General features: G+C 30.8%; 1 protein-coding gene across 3 annotated transcripts in view; it reads right to left on the minus strand.

Moving 5' to 3' along the window:
* The window catches only part of LOC126909320 (zinc finger protein 521-like), a 54,291-nt gene that overhangs the window by 20,777 nt on the left and 14,960 nt on the right, over positions 1–18,554 (minus strand). For all 3 annotated transcript variants that reach the window (XM_050691750.1, XM_050691736.1, XM_050691742.1), the window contains one exon: positions 18,353–18,472. In XM_050691750.1, the coding sequence (XP_050547707.1) occupies positions 18,353–18,472 (120 nt within the window). The remainder of the gene's footprint in view (positions 1–18,352; positions 18,473–18,554) is intronic.

Raw genomic sequence — 18,554 nt, forward strand, 5'->3', positions numbered from 1 at the left:
ACATTATGAAGATACAATAATTATCGTTGTGAATTCCGTTGTTAAAAATTTCATAAAAATAATGCTATGTGATAAAGACAAGAAAAACTGCAAACCATTGAATATATGATTTACAGGGTAAATACACGCAAATTACCAATACTATAGAAACATTGGATACCGTTAACGGATTCTTGGTTGTTGTTTTCTATTTGATAAATATACTTTAAACAGTGTTATGGTTTATATAAATGTATGCATATAAATTATCAACTAATGTAATGTAGCGGTATAACTTGCTACAGTAGTGGTTTATTCTTATCCAAGCGGATATTGCAATACAACAAAATACACAAAAACGATTTTCGTTTCGCTCACATCGTGTAGTTCCATCACACCAACGTCAGCGAGCTGTGCATAATTTGATAATTGTAGGTTTTTTTATGATTTCGTCTTCTATTCTCCTTCTACCAAGACACATTTTCCTCGTAGTCGTTCGTGCGTGTAGATTTTTGCGCTAGGAGGCTATGTGTTGACTGAATAACAAAATGGCGATCAAGAGTAACGTTTTGGTAGCGTAAGGATAAGCTAACAGAATACTGTACTAAACACAAGTTATCCATAGCATATCATATTAGCAAGTGAAAAACGAAGAAAAATATAAACTTATTGTTATAACGGATAGAAATTTATGGTGCTCTTGCATTCATCTATGAAAGCTTGATGCACTTTTCTTAATTGAATGTGAGACCTGTCGGTCAATGAATGTTCAACGTGTATTTTTTACATGATCATTCAAGGTAAAGGGTGACGAGAGCAGTGAACACTTAGATTGACTTCGATTATACGGTAGTCGTTATGGTTAGACGAGCTGTCACATCGCTTGAAAATTACATTCAAATCATTTGATCCGAGACGATAAATTAAGATTTCAATTGGTTAATAGAAACCCAAGAAATTTTTATTGATATGGAACATATTTGAAAGTCTACGATGAATATTTTATCAAATGTTTACATCTTGACATAACATATAAACGTATTTAATAACTATATTAAACGACTTTACGGAGAGATATTGTCAGTAAGTACAGAGAACGGTAACAATGATTATTATAAAATATCAGTTTAAACAAAAATTGAAGTCATAATTTGAATGTTTTCAAGTGAATGGATAAATATGAAACAATTTTTTTGAATCAATAAATAAATAGAAATGTGATATTTTAATACAAACAATAATATACATTTGGAGGGCGAATCCAAGCGTAATTTTTACTTCAATCGTCAAACTAGATTTTTTTTTTTTGTGAAATTTGGATTTAGCAATTTGGACAGATCTGATTCGATATTATAATTAAACTTTATGACATCAAAACCCAGTCATGATCTCGTCAAATTTGTCTAATCGAATTTACAAACAAATTATCCAAAAGGGAAATTGAAAACATAGAATAATACTAATTCTTCAAACAATTCAATATGGTAAGATAATCTAAACAAAGCCTACTCTCTCAGTAAAGTACTTGCTATGTATGTCGTATGACAACTGGTCGTCTTGTCACTGTCCTCCGAGACCGTGCCGACGACGACTTTTCATGTATCAAGAAACACTGTAACGGTATCGTATCGGACGTGTTCCGGTATTACAGCATGATGATTCCAAATTATATTTGTCATAATATAAAATCCGAGACGTCGTTGTTATTGTAAATAACTCCTATCGCAGCTCATCCGACATGGCAAATACCACATTCCGTTAGGAAAACTGATTAATTGAATTAACAGAAAACGTTACAAATACGAATTATTGCCCGGTGATTTATTTGAAGCATATACTTAAACTATACCTTGGCAATTTGTTATAAGGTCCACTGCCCGTGAAAGAAAAGTTATAATACGATAATTCTCGGTTTAATTTTAGTGTCTCATTTGTCTGTGACAAGTTATGACCCCGGATTAATATTGCTTTGACCACTAGAAAAACAATAATAATCTTTCTTTTGATTTTTCACGAGTACACTAAAAAAATGTTTGTTACTATTTTTTAGTTTATAGTAAAGTTTTATTTTTTTTATTTGGTTTAACTAATTAAATTAATTTTGATGTAGTTAGCCTATAAAATAGTCAATAGAATATTATACCGAGGGATATGTTAGTTAATTGAAAAAAGTTATAGGATTTGTCAAAACAGCGTGAATATTTATTATTTGAAAATCAAATAAAAATCCAAAAAACTTTTTTAAGTGTAAAATGGTTCACATATTTCGTTTCTAATTTAAAGTTAACTACAAAAGTTATGTATACAATAAAAATAAAAACGTACACATCAATTAATGACTCACGGCAAGTTTAGTAAAAATTGTACGAGGTTCATATTATTTTATACAGAATCATTGGCACTGGTTTTCAGTATCCGTCAACAATGTTTAATACGTCTCACAAATACAGATATTGACATCTTGTTACCCTTGATTGGATTTACTTGTTAGTGGAATCCCGCGGTAGTTATGACACTTTGTACAACAACATAAATTTTTAGCAACAATATAGTACCAAATAAAACTAATATCCTTTTAAACAATAGGAGAAGTTTTTAATAAATTTATTTTTTGCCTTCATTGTTTCTTCGGGTACTTGTTAACGATTTTTTTAATTTCCAAGACACGTACAGGTATTCGGATGAAACGCACTTTGTTTTTAGTATTTTTTTATTTTTAAAGTAATATTCACATTATCCAATGGAAATCTTAAATTGTACAGAAAAACTAGTAGCCCCGGTCGATTATTATAGCCGTCGGCAATGGGAAGGTGATGAGAGCCTATGCAGTTTTTACAGCTATTTTCTCGGTAAAAGAGGGCAACTAGACTGTTGATGCAGGTTCTCGGTACACCGCCTCGTGGTAAGAAACATTATGTGTGTATAAGTAACATTCCTCCGGCGGCGATAGCTCGTCTACAGCTTGACTGATCAGCTATGATCGACGTGGAACAGATAGCTGTGGCGGCGGTGGTGGTGGCGGAGTAGGATCATTAGCGTTGGACGCGTAGGCACCGCCGCCGGACGACAATCACTCACCCGGTCATCAAAAGGAATATCTGCACGCTATCAGTCCCAAGCGTGGATTTTTTTCATTCAGTAGGTACACAATTTTTTTCATATATATATATATACTTTTTTTTTACTCCAAGATCTCTATATGTGCCGCCGCCTTCACTGCAGACCGGTATTGGACCTGTAGTGTAGTTTGAATTATATGATGCTGCTACCGACTTACACCACCTACCACCGTCCTCCCCGACTCCTACATGGCGACATATCGTGGTGTATAAACGCTGCTGGTGCTCGGATAATCGTCGCCGACGTTCGTGTTCCGGATACTCAATGAGAGGCGGCGACGATCATGCCGGTGGTTGCTGCGTTGTCGTCGTCGTCGTTCCTAGAAAATCGATCTGCACTTGTGACTGACCTGCACTAACTACGTATGCAATGACCTATGGTGGAGTCTGTGTACACCAGACATAAAATTCTGTTATGGATACGTCACAGCTGCCTCCTCTATCTCATCACCTGAATTTTGATATTGCTTAATGATTTTATTTGCTTTTAGACAATGTTTCTTTACCTATAAACTATTTGTCAAATCTCCTGTCTCTATTGAAATATAGTTATAATTGTATAAATCTTACAAATACCAAACTAAAATAACATAATGTTTTCCTATAACTTAATGTAATAACTATTACACTAATGCTAAACATCACGTAAAATTCTTACCTAGGAATATCTAAACAAAGTTTTGTTTGACTGAATAGGTACAATAGGAATAGGTAAATACTGCACAATAATAACGTAGTAACATTTGCTTCAAAGTTATCTTAAGAACAACTATCAATTAAATACAAAGTTTAATAGGTATTATAATGTTGAATATAAATACAAATTAAGAGCTGAAAAAAATAGTAATATAGAAATCGCAAAAATAAAAAATCTGATTATAACGCTATGTATTGAAATGACATTTGAAAATCATTGTGCATTTATATATAATTATTTACTCTTTATATGTTGCTCATAGTCAAAAATAATGATTCATAATAACTAAATATTTTATTAATATTTATAAATATGTTTTACTCGAAATGTAATATGAGAATTCAATTTAAAGATCAATTAATTTTATTGTGTGTTTTAGTTTTTATCAGAAGTATATCAATAAAAATAATAATACTAATCTGTTTTTAAAACTGTCAAGTGGCTCTATCATCTTTAAAATGTTATCATCTTTTAAGACAAGCAAACACTAATAGTTAACAAGAACTCCTCTTAAATTGTCATAATATCCATTACGACAAATTAAGATTACATAGAAATTTGAATAAGTAATGATATTTCGTACTGAATATATATATATATATATATATATATAAGTTTTTGATCATGGGTGTCTACTATTGTACGTCATTCACTCTTCAGTACCTATATGTCAACCTTCCACCTTCACCACAACGTATTATAACTGGTTTGGTCTGACAACATCCAGTGCAGATTTTATGAATTTCAAATTATACAATAGAAGAAACTTATTTGTAATTCATAGACATAAATAATCCATTTACAATACAAAATATCGCAATTCAATAATTGATATCTTCCTTTCCAGCTAATTAGACACTATGGAAATCTCGTGTAATGAATATTTTTTAAGATTAAATGGGTATGTGTGTCTTTGCATTTTAGAACCTAAAAATTATTTGTGATAATTCATTAGAAGAAATTTCATTGAAGCGTTATGTTGTCCATTCTCAACTGTTCAAATGCTTATGTTTAAAGCTTATTATATACATAGAATTATTAAGTATAGCGTAATGTTGTCTGCTATCACTCACTTGTAAAAAATTGATACCGTTTTGGTACATGGTTGAATACTGACTTTTTTATGCAAATGATTTCAACTGAACGATTAACTACACTTGCTATCTTTTATATTTAGACAAATAATATGAAATAATGTTATAACCTATTTAAATTGCACGCTTGGTCCAGTAACTTTGTGCACTGAGGTAAGTGTGATATCAATTGTATAGATCTTATTAATTTAGAATATAATAACTTGTTTTTTTTGAAAATACATCGTTTATTTTTGTCTAATGACTAACCAACAACAAAAAAAGCAATAAATTAGATAAACATGAAACTCATAAACTTATAACTCCACCTAATCTTATATTAAATTAACTTATTTAGTCACATTAACAATTAATTCTTAATTTTGCAATTACTATCGATTATTATTATTTATTTAAATTAAATAAATTGATAATCATAAAATAACATGACATAAAGCACAATTTTATTTATCACAAAAACATAAAATGTTAAAGTATAAGCATATTGATTCTTAAACCAAAAATAAAAATCTCGCGGGTTGTTTGTATATTAGACAAAACAGTTATCATTTGAATATAATAGCAATCAACTTAGGATATTATTTAGATATATCTCTTTATTTTACTAGAAAATATGCTTCTTATCAGTATCTTAACATATATCTTAGCTATCTTTAAAATTGTACTTTATCTAGATAAAAACTAGATAAATTCGAATTACAGGTGATAACCATAATATGGGTTTACATGAAATAGTAGACAATAAACAAACCAGTGTATTATAACATGAAATAAAGTTCATTTTTTATTAATGTTTTATTTTGTCATCTCTACCGGACCAATTAATGTTTCGGAAATCCACGGCTCTTAGTTAGATTTAGTTTAATTCGAAGTCTATAATGTTCATTTTCGCACAGTATAAGAAAATTATGATTACATAAATTAATTCAAGTATTTTAAGAGTGTTTTTTAAAAAATGTTAAGAATAAATTTTCTTAGTTTGACTAATATTTACTGATTTCATATAACATAATTATAAAATAGCTCTGTTATTTATAAATATTTATACATTTACAATTCAATTAAACTACAAGGAGTAGACTAATTAGTTTTTACCAACTTGTATAACTTTCGAACTATAGTCTTATCCGCTAACACGATCGGAACGGATATGTACAACTTATCCACACCGAACTTAGTTATAATGTTATTTGTTCTTAGACAGACATTGGCTATATGGTCGGTCAGAAGGATTTCCAAGAGTCTGGGTGTACTGTCCGTAGAAAAATCCCATATCCATTTACGGCATCCGTCGTACGCGAAACCTGTTCTATTTACACGTATACTTTTCTCCCCCTCGGATGCTTTTTGTCATCTCCTTCTCACACGCTCTTGTTATTTTTACTTATCTGCACGGTGTTCTTTCAATTTTTTTTCTATATAATATTTTATTCTATATATCGGCAGCATTATGACGGCGGCTCACTACGATCACGTCTCGCGCGCGCACTGAGACATCGGTCCCATCAACCGCCCCGATTAACGACCTATAATGTATTCGTTAACCGTATAATAACGTGTCTAGTACTCGACCGGAATAGCATTTAGAAGAGTGTCCCCGCACCCGTCCACGACGTTATGACAACAACGCTGTCGCCTACCCGGACGGACTGAGGACAGTAGAGAAAATAAAATTATATTATTTTTATTCCTTTGACGAGGGTTGACACGTCAGATAAAGTGAATGTCTACTGGCCGGCGGGTGGGCATACCCGGCGGTCAGTGTTGGGTGGCTTCCGCTTACGGATGTACTACGTGTCATCGCCAAACTAATGTGACACGAAAGGGGTTTGTTTGTTTTTACATTAAATTCTGGTGCGTAACAACATTATCATTATGTAGAATACTAAACTTATACTACTAAAGAATTATTGAAAAAGTAGGCCCTTTGCGTGTACCCTTCGCACCCTGAAACTGTCGATTGTTTCTTTAGCACTTGACCTGGTCGGGTGCCGCAAGTGAAAATTGCCTGCTGTGTGGCATAGAAGAGCGGTGGCATGACTTGCTCAAAATCCAAGACATTCCGGGTAAACAATGACTTCAAGTCCGTCACACTACTTGTCGGCGGCGAAGGAATAGTTAGTCACCCACGCAACAACGCCGGTACAACAAAAAACACGCTGTATACGTACAAAAACACACACACATATAAAACCACAATAGAGAGCTCTCCTCGGACGTCTGATATCTTTATTAAAATGTAAACAACACGGACCGATGATGAGGCGAAATTTCCGGCAGCAAATCGATTAGCCACCGTTTTTTATTTATTTATTTTATTATTGTGTATACATTTTTTGAAACCGCCAATCCGTGTAAATCAATGCACATACAACACTTCTACCGTCGTTTAATCTATACACCATAAGAATTCGTCTTGTGTACCCGTGAGAAGTTCAAACAATATACCTTTTATTGCTTTTTTATACTTAGCTATATAATTAATTTTCTTTTTTCATTTTGCTGAATTGTTAAATCAAATGTCGTTACATCATATTTCTCAACTTCAAGTAGATTTCAAACACTTAAGAATTTATTCTTTAATAAAATTATAATTACTAGTATGCAAAAACAATGATAATAAAAAATAATTAATGAAAATCGAATAAAGTTCTCATCTATCATCATTTTATGTACGATTTTTTAGAATTAATTAATTAACACTTAAAAAAAAAAATAAAGAAACATTTTTAGTAAATAAAAAAAAAGAGAAATGAGATATATTTCAAATTATAAATAAATTTAATTTAAAAGTTTGTTTACTCTATAGACGCACTAAAAATATTATTCTTTTTGATTTAAAGGCTAAAATTCCTTAAATATCCTTTTTGTTTGTTAAATAAAAAAATTACAAGATTAAGAAAATGAAAAACTGTGGTCTACTAAATTCTTCAAGTTTTCCTAATACACTTACTAAATAATAAATTAGTCTGAATATTATTGTATGTTAAAAATTTAATATGACAGTTTTAAATCTAAAATAAATAATATATGCTCTTAAGGTTTAATTTGATAAAGGGTAAATTAACCACTAGAGCAAAGGAACAACATTTTCCTCGGCTACAAATTTTAATAATTTAACTGGCTAGTCTTATAATACAGGTAAAAAAATCATTGCGAGAATTTATTTTTAAGATTTAATACAAATACATTTTATTAACCCCTGTACCGCTTCTTTCAATTTTATGAGTGAATGTTGTTGATGTTTGAAATTCTGTTTCAATAATACCGATTAAAAATACAAATTAAACAATTGGTTAGTCTTAGTTTTAATTGTTAAAAAGCTAGGCAAAAATTACCCATCCACTCAGACCTATGTCCATTTTCCATTTTGCGCACATCTTACCGTATTAATATAATTCTTCGATTTATTCACAGTAGTGTTTCCACCGAAGTGTTGTTATAATTTCTTAAACAATTGGTTAATGACAAATCTAAAAAATAATTTATTTTGGCCTTTTTGTTGTCAATAATAATAATTAATTATAAAAACGCTTAAAGTATAGTATTATACTGATATTGTTTAAATTGATTCTCGCTGCCAGACAATTTACAAGGACAAAATTAGTTAACAAAGTTAATTTTTTCAATTGTTTTTTCGATTATTCTATACAACGATCATGGTAAAGTTGAAAGTCATTTCGGAGATGTGCTAAAAACTCGATGCCCAACTATTACCCGTTTTGTTAGTATATATATAAATGATACGCTTGTTAAGGAAATTTCAAATTGTCCCGGGTAATAATGTAATAGTGGCGATTAATGTGAAATCGCAAGATGACTTGCGAGTGGTTTCGGATAGAGTGGGAAAATATGAGCCCGGCAATAGGAATAACGATACAACGGGAGACTGAGTGTGGTAAGGGGTATTATAAAAACTAGATAAGACGAACGGAACGTTGGCGAATGAAGGGCGGAGGGCATCCGCGTAACGCCGGGCTTTTATAATTTGTTTCATCACGGACTGTGCCGGCGTCGCGACGTTTCCGCAGCAACCAGTCCCTAGGGACGGGCGCCTCAGAAGTAATCTTTGTTCGGTCTCCGGGACTCAATTAAACTTTAAGACGATATGCAAGCACCTCCGACCCCAGGGCGTATTCCCCGAACGAAACTAACCTCAATATTTGTATCTAAGTTGTGTGAATAAAATGTTTTCCCGTGATCGTTGCTCTGTAACAACGCTACTCTATTAATGATCGTACTGTACGAAAAAAATGAATATTAAATACAATAAATACTTGGTTAAAATAATGTCGGTCGATTATCGAATAATATAAAATTACATCAATGAATAATGTATTTGCTAGGTGCAGCAATAAGCTAGGTGAGATAATGTCCTAATTGTTATATTACCTTCTAAAACGGGTTAAAGACAAAATGGGAGCTGCGGCTATAATGGGGTGCAAGAGTAATGCAAGCTGTCACAGGCCATCCGCCTCGGATACGGTTCCCACGGTATGAGTGCGTGGCTCTTAAACTTGGTCACGGTGGCCCTAAAGATTTTCAATAAATCCAAAATAACCGCTCACTTGTCAACGTTCACGCGAGAACAAAACTATAATAAATTATAAATAAAAAAAAATCCACGTCACTTTTACAACGACTTTTGTAATAATTATTAAATAAAATACTAGCGGTTAACGTACAATTATCAAATATTATTTAATAAAAAGAAACAAATTAAACTAATCCGTCTTTTTACTAATTTAAAAAGTCAACAGACAGACCATAATAGCCATAGCTTGTACAAAAACTTTAGACGTGAGACGCCAATGTAAGAGGATCTAAAGTTATCATTTAAATCTATTCATATTAATACTAAAGTTAAAGTACTTAATAACACTAGTTTACAAGGAATTATTTTTAGAGAAAAAAAACAATAGTCATTAAAAATTTAATCCAAACATTTTTTTGGCCTAATTCAACACATAAGTCTACTTTTGCTTATGGATAAATTAATAACAAAATCCTTCTATATTATTACGACACATATTTATGCTTTATTATTAGGTTACACAGAAAAAATCAATAAATATTTTTAATTAAAATATATTCATAATATATAAAAAAATATGTATAATATTAATCTAAATAATACTATTTTTATTGTAAAATTTCACAATCAACAATAATGTAAATAAAAATGTAGTCTTTAAATAATTTTTTTTTTGTGTTATTATTTGTTTTATATTAATAAGTAATCATCTCAAACACTAGAAGTGACACAAAAATTGTAGATTTGAACTCAACGCAAAAAATTGGATAGGAAAGTATATTTTCATCTCTAATGATAAAAAAAACCGGTAGTACATTGGGGTCGTGGCATAGTTGGGACAATTATAGATGATATCTGACAGTGATTATAATCACTATCATAAGAAACACTTCGATGCAAATCTGTAGATAGTGTTTAATTTTAAGAAATTGATAGATTATTCCAAAAGTAATATTAACTCCTATTTTTTGTTCTACTTGCTGATTGTCAAAAATATTATATCAAATAAAAGGGAATTACTTAAGGTTTCAATAATAGCTTCGCATCGAAGCTAAAAAATTTGTATTTTATTATTACTGGTTTAATTATACTGTATAAATGAATTTGTTGCAAATAGGTATAAAATCCAGAACCATTGTAATTCGATTTTATTTAAGTCACAAGTTGAATATTTAAGTCATCGTAACAAAAAAATTATTCGTCAGCATATCTCTCAGATCGTGATAGTTCTTCACCACAATTTAATACGATTAATTGCATAGGAACGTTTTTAGGTTATGGGCGAATGAATTAATTTTTATTTTAGTCGATGAAAAAATAAAAATTTTGCTGAAAGTACATACATGAAATCATCTAATTATTTTTTGTTTATGTTAAATTATATATGTATACAATATCAGGTAACGAAATGTATAAGCCAGTGCTCTATAGTGTAAAGTAACATGGCTTACCTAGATACTTTGAAACTTAACACTCGATTTCCTCTTATTTTTGAGATTGACAGTAATAATAACAACTAGTAATACCTAATAGTGGTAAAAACTATGTACATAATTTTAATCCGCCCCGAACGCGTTCAGGTTAATGGGTTTTTGGTCAATCATCCGATTCGACCCATTAGGTTCTCGGGGTGTCACAATGAAACGTAGACAAAGCCTATTTATCTTAAAACCAAAACAAACACGATTAACGTAATACACAAATTCTTTTATTAATTTCGTAGACCATGCATGAAGCCTGGGTGCATACTTAATAATCTCTGTCGCCCATCTTCTGTCGTTACGTCTCCTTCGTTTGTCCAAAGAAGATTGAGATTCATAGAAACGAGCGTCAAAAAGAATCAACGAGCGTCATATACATATACACGTACACAACCAACAAGACGCAATTAAAGTAATGGTGTTTGACGGTGGGCAGAGAGCGCAAAGCAGTTTTAATGCTTAAATGACATTTCAGATAGTGTATTGTTTTAGCTTTTTATTTTTTTTTGTAGAGGCAAACAAAAAAATATATAAAGAAAAAGAAAAGAAAGGGTCTCCAGAGACAATAATGTTCACAGGGATCCAGGGACAGGCTTCAAAATAAGACCTGGGAATTGTTTCATTTTCTCGGACAATCAACGAGCGTTCCTTTTATTCCACTCGCCCGGTCCTACGTCTAGAATAGGCTATCCTGTTTGCACCGGTCAATGTCAAACTCCCGGATGGATGATTATCCTTGGGTCCCAAACGCCCTTCTTTTTATCGTCTATTCAAGACTGCAATTCGATTTAACGTTTATATACGTTCGAACGTCAATTTGAGACAATTTTTATTCGATATAAAAATCATTCAATACATCAACCAACTGAAGAAATGTTAAGGGATATAATTGTAATAATAATAATAACAATAACAATAGTAATAATAAAAAAAATGGCAAGTAGGTATAAACGTTAGGATCAAAGCAAGTATGTCTACATAACACGCATGTCTATGTGTGTTTTTAAAATGACAATCGACTTTAACAGATCAATGAGTGCGCACCCTTTTCTGATCCTTTCTGTGTATATATGTATGTGTGCAAGTCTTTGAAAACAAATATTCTTCTAAGGCAAAAAAAGGCCAGACCATGTTATTTTGAAAAGGGATCGACAAGTGTATGATTAACACGCTTCTCGGAACTAGTGTTTATTGTAATTTACTGTAATTTTTAAGATATCGAACATAAAGAAGTCGCACAGACATTATTACTAGATATATTTGTACGCAAACCTTGTATTGCTATTCGGAAGTAACGTCAAATATTTTAATACTCCACCCCGACTATTTTACATTAATGTAAGCAGTGGTATTTTAAAAGATCTTATTTGTATGTAAATCGACTTCCCTATCTAATAAAATAGCACATATTAATTTTCATGCATCATCGAATTACTAAGATAATACTTAGACTATTGATAGAAGGAAATGATTTGTTTTATTTCCTAAAAAAAAAAAATTAATTATCTTAACTATGGATGGTAAGGGGGGCAAGTGCCTCAGAGCGTTACAAATTAGAAAAATTATGATTAATTGTTTTATTAAGTAGCAAAATGTTATCAAAACATTAAATGCTACAATGTGTCATAGTAATTTTTTGCAATGTCTCACTTGATTAACAATAATCATGTAAAATGATAAATTACAAAATTTCGAAAATAATTACAATTGTGATTATTAATTAGGTGAACGTTTTATCATAATAAATGTACCATAATGGTTGTCGACGAGGTGTAAGTGGAAGATATTCAATACTGTTAAAAAATGGTATTACAATAAATCAATTTTCTACGATGATACTACTCACTCTATCTTAAAAGATTTTTAAACACATTGATCCCAACTCTTTACAGTTTAATATTGAACAAGAAAATCAATATCAACTCGGAAGAAAACTTCTAAACTCCATTATAGGCATTACATTATACGTCACAGCTGCGACGGTAGACGGGAAGAGTAAGCAAAGAGGTAAAAATAAAGCTTAGCCGTGTAATTACCTCGGATCGGTTATCGTAACAGGGTGTAGGTATGTTGGTGGGGCATAACAAAGGTGTTCCTAGTTAATTGCTAAGAGATGACCATTAAGCACGCGGGCACCACCAGATTATGGGCGCTCGGAGACCCGTTCGGCACTACCATTTATGAGTCCCCGCAGACTTCAGACGCTACTGGATCCAATAAGAAAAAGAATCTGCTACAATAGACTATTGCACTACAACTATATCCTACTTTACTTTGTACAAAGCTTACTTCAATCTTGCTCATCACGACCTATTGTTTATCCCTTCGTCTATTTCTGTAACAATCAAACCGTATTTATGTCCACAGGGACAATGTTATTTCACGGGAATTGGAAAAACCTGCGAGGGAAACGTTAAAACTTTTTGCTGTCAAACTATCCTACGCATTTAACGGTCTACTCTTTAGATATTACAACATATGGATCAATCACGGCACCCACTCATTGTCTTCATACATTATTGAGACTTGGACAAAGATTTCTTCTGAAAATATCCAAGAGTATAGGTGTACCTTGTATACAATAATACATCTTATATTATTGTAATATTATATAATATCTTTATATATAATTATAATATTCGTAAATAATATTATTTTATTGAAAAAAAACAAATGTACGTCAATATTATTATTGTTGAATGCCTTAAAACTGTTTCCGTAAAAAAAAAAATAGTTTTTTTTTAACATTATATTGTTGAACAAAACATACCAAATTTTTTATTTATTCATTAAGTATTTTTAGTTTATTTATCATTTAAAGGTTACATAAATTCTTTTAAGTACTGAATTTTAAATAATATTACATTAAAATAAATTGGTGACAGTTATATATATTAAACCAATTTTAAAACCTTGTAATTAATAAAGAGAAACGTTACAATAAGATCTAATAGAAAAATTCGATTGTACCAACACTCGCTAAACGTTCATATCCTAAGAAACGATTGTCAATAGTGTCTCTTAGTTTATGATAACCAAATAGTTCAGAAAAATATGGTTCCAATAATATAACAAAGTGTAACACCTGTGACGTCTGGAGCAGTGGTTCTAAAATTCAACTAGCAACGGGCGCAGAAAGAAAATCAATTAGCCCTACTGGCGACAACGATGAGTGGAGAAAGCCGTAAAACCGTGTACAAGTTATGGGCCAGACACATGCGGGCTTATGTATGACATCACAGCCGCAAAAACAAGGAAAAATACACGCGCGTGCACATTAAAATACACACTCATATAATATAATATGTTCAATAATATATTGTTATTATAACAATAATAATTTTTGTTGAAACCACATTAACAATACTTGACATTATTGTATGTCGTAAGTCGCAGAGTGGACGTTGTTGTATACTATTCTTATAGTGATAAATGTGTGTGGCGCCTTTTTCTGCTATCCGTGTAATTTCTTCTATAGAGTGTTAACGAGGATAGCCGCCGTAGTGGTCAATTAGAACAATAAGACGATGGCAGTTGTTCATTGGTTAGAAAGTCAACACCTCATTCACATTTGGTTTAATCCATTTAGAATCGTATGACTTGAAGAGCATAAACAATAATTCTATTTATCGAAAGCCCGAGAAGAATTTTAAATTACTAATAAATAGAAAATACAATGAACTCTAAACAAGGATCTAATTAGTAACTGAATTATAGTCTAATCTGTACAATGTTATTATCAAAAAACTTTTAAATTTTGGACAAATTTAAACATATTTATTATACATGATTGTCGTGAGCTTTACCGATTGAAACAATAATCTCTCTGTAATTAAATATTATTCATGTTTTTATTTTTTTTATTTTCAAATATACATAAAATATTATTAAAAAAAAAAAAACTAAAATGTTTTAAGGGAACACTTAATAGATTAACCAAATTTCGATATTATAATCGTTAAAAATGAGATTATACAAATATTTTAACTAATCTTTATTAAAATTATATCTTTTATTCCAAGATCCATTTTCAAAGTGAGAATAACAATAAAAATAATATGAAAATAAGATTTAACTATTTGGTTGTTCTCTTCAAATGTACAAAACGGGTACTTAGTACGTGGATGTCAGTATAATACTAGTTTTTCCAATTCAAGAAATAATTAAGACTAGGGTGAAAAAAGCCGTTCTTTGTTTCACAAGAAAACAACACGTTCGTTGTGCATCATGCGTTTATTGTATAACATATACATATTTTCTATTCATTAGTTCAAAAGCCTTTAAATCGTCATAATCTGCTTGTCCGAATTGCGGTAAAAATGGATTTCTTCTTCTTATTATTACTATACTGTTATCGTAATATCTCGGCGTGGGGGTTCTAGCACCTGGGCTTTTCGGTTCCCATAATTCCACCGCCCATTACTCACACAATAAATGACAAAACTATTGTGGTAGCGGAGAGTGTGGATGGCATTTAGGGCACGTCACCCTCCCGCTGCGCGCCAACAACATAATTAATGACAGCTTGTGGGAGTTTGACAACGCTTCTGTTTTTATATTTCACTTTGTTTATAATCTCTTCCTTGGTCATATTTACTTGAGCGATTACAATATTATTACGTGAATCAGGAAGCGTCATTTGTAAATAGCGTGATTTATAGTAATAATGTGACGCACTTCGACAATATAAAATTACATTGAAACTTAATCTAAAGTTTCTATTTTCAAAATAGATTATTAAAATTTTTAATCGGTACGCACACAACCGTTCAGTGTTCGCAAATTTTTCTTCAAATAGATAATGTTGTTTTATTTTAGATTTAAACACATCAAGTGACAAACAACTGTTGTACCATACTCAACATATCTATTTATGTAACTATAATAAAACATAAGGCCAAATCAATACTGAATTACATCGATGATGGTCACAAGGTTTGTCGCAGGTGTCACCTGGTTCGTTACTATGTAAAACTACGTGTGAGGGGCGACTAGTTTGTGAAAGACTGAGAGAAAAAAGAGGGATCGATCGAGTGGAAAGCACCTGCATTGCAATCTAGACGAAAGGCACGTGTCATATATCCACCTGTAGTTCAAATTATACACACTCGTTGATATATAGATCTATCTATATCGGTGAATATAAATTTACCATATTGAACTTGATCCTCAAATCAAACACGCAATTTAGGAAGATGTTTTAGCTACTTAGAAAACCTCTAAACAGATTTTACAATTTTTTTTAACTTTTCAATAACAAATAAAATAATTGCTTATAATATTATGTAAATAATTACTACAGTAATTATATTTAATATTATGATTATGCAATATCTACAGTGTAGTATATGTATTTCACTATAAACATAGAAATATGTTTTGGTTTAAAAAATAATTGTTTTACTATAATTATTATAATAATTAAAATACCAGATGTATGAAAAAATTGTATGTATATAATTGTATATAAATAGATTTAAAAAAAAAAGGTATGGCAGACCATTTGAAACGGAGAGATAAAAACTTTTTTTACCTTTGGAGCTTAAGTACCTCTAAGTTTAAAACACTATTTGGGCCTATGCCCTATATATTTAAATAAAATACCAAAATGTATACGAAAATTGTTAAGCGTGAAAAGCAGTGGCGTAATTAGTGACACAAACTTGCAAGAATAACTTTTAGGAGGGCATTTTAAACATACAATTCCAATAATTAAATAAAAAAATTTACAAAAAATATTGTGTTCAAACAATAAATTAAAATAATTTTGATAAAACGCCATCATCCGTAATTTTTAACAGGCTATCAAAATATGTAGCGCTAGCTTTGAACATTTTTAAGCATGCTTTAAAAATCTAAATATGCTAATTATTATATAAGTGTATTTTTTGTATTATATTAAAAACAAATACATAAGTTATTCAAATGACAATACAAAAGTCATATAGGTGTTAATTATTTAAAAGTATAAATAAGTTTTTACGTTATGTAATGTTCATATCAAAGGGTGAGGTATTGTTTAACAATTTTTTATTCAAAAGTAGAATTTACAAGATTATAAAGTTATTAACTTTTTATTTAAAAAAGGAATTTCTAGCTATACATTATGTAAACTTCCAGTAATTGTTATTTTTTTCCAGAAACTATTTTCTATTGTATGAATATTTTATATAATATTTGATACATTGTATTAACCAATTGTTTTTTTTTTTAAATTATAAACTTTAAGTTATTAGCTCGGTTTATTTAAACATAAATAAATAAATTAAATGGGTAATGAATATTGACAATTCAATAATAACACTTTTCGATTATTTTATCTAATTAGATTGAAATATCTACCTGTAATTAAACCTGTCATTATGCATGCATGTAATAATAATTAAGTTATAATCTTTATTTCCCCAGAGTATGGAATTTTAAGTTCATTTCTGTGTATATTTCTCGATTGTCTACGGGTCATCGTGAGGCTGGTCTCACACGCCTCTTATTTGACATAACATGTCCATTGCGAGTATATTTTCCACTTCACAATACTAATGTGCAACTATACATTGCAACAATCGATTTTCCATCCCTGACGTTTTTCACATTTTTTCTACGGGTGGATCTTTTATTTTTTTGCATTTACACAACAGGCAATAACAATCAAACAAAATAAATGTCTCATGATCTCCACCCTGGGTTTATTACCGTTCCCGAGAGGATTCGACCTCCGCCTTCATCACCACCGCTGAGTAGACGGCGCCGGCAACTTTTAGCAAGGGTACAATTATTAAAACTTTACAAACCTAACCCCTTTATTTTATACGCACTAACACATTTTATATATTTAAAAAAAACCACAAAATTCTTTTTTTAAACATGATACTAATTTTTCAGAACACTATGAATTTCGTATAGTGTTGTATCAATAAGGATAATGATCACCCAAGGCTACAATTTTCGGATCTTTAAGTTTATTTGTAAAATATAACATCTATATTATTTGAATGTTTATATTTTAGTAAACTTTACTGATATTTTTTTTGGTACTCTTACAAAAATATATTATTATAGCAAAAGGTTCATAGGAAAATACTTAAAAAAAAACCAATTTGATTCATACGGCGGTAACATGAAGAGGTTATTACAGACAGTTTTCATGCGGGTCGTTAAGCGTAATTATTTCAAGTACACACACCGTCAGTAACAATACTACAATGTCCCATAGTCATTCTACGGCAATATTATTCACGGAGTACAAGAGCAAAATGATATTATACAATAATTTAATAGAAATTAAATCTACTCCAAAGAAATAAACACACTTTCATTCATATTTTTCAGTGGAAATTTGATCACCAATCAAAACAATCACGGGAAATGATGAATGATAAATCATCAAAATAATTGCGTTAGTGTTATATAAACAAAATATGCGAGTACATGATGTAACACGAAATTACCTGAAAGTAAACTTTGGTTTGAATCTCCTGAGAAACTAACCGACATATCGTCATCCACACATTCTTCTTCTTCTTCGTCTTCATCTCCTTCGTCGTCGTCGCTTTTAGAACCAACCGACCCTAGAAAAAATATAATAATTTTTAACGTAAAATATATACGAATGTTTTAACGAAATCCCTAGACTTATATATATCATATTAT

The sequence above is a fragment of the Daktulosphaira vitifoliae genome, unplaced genomic scaffold (assembly GCF_025091365.1).
Source record: "Daktulosphaira vitifoliae isolate Bord-2020 unplaced genomic scaffold, ASM2509136v1 Scaffold_1, whole genome shotgun sequence".
NCBI lineage: Eukaryota > Metazoa > Arthropoda > Insecta > Hemiptera > Phylloxeridae > Daktulosphaira > Daktulosphaira vitifoliae.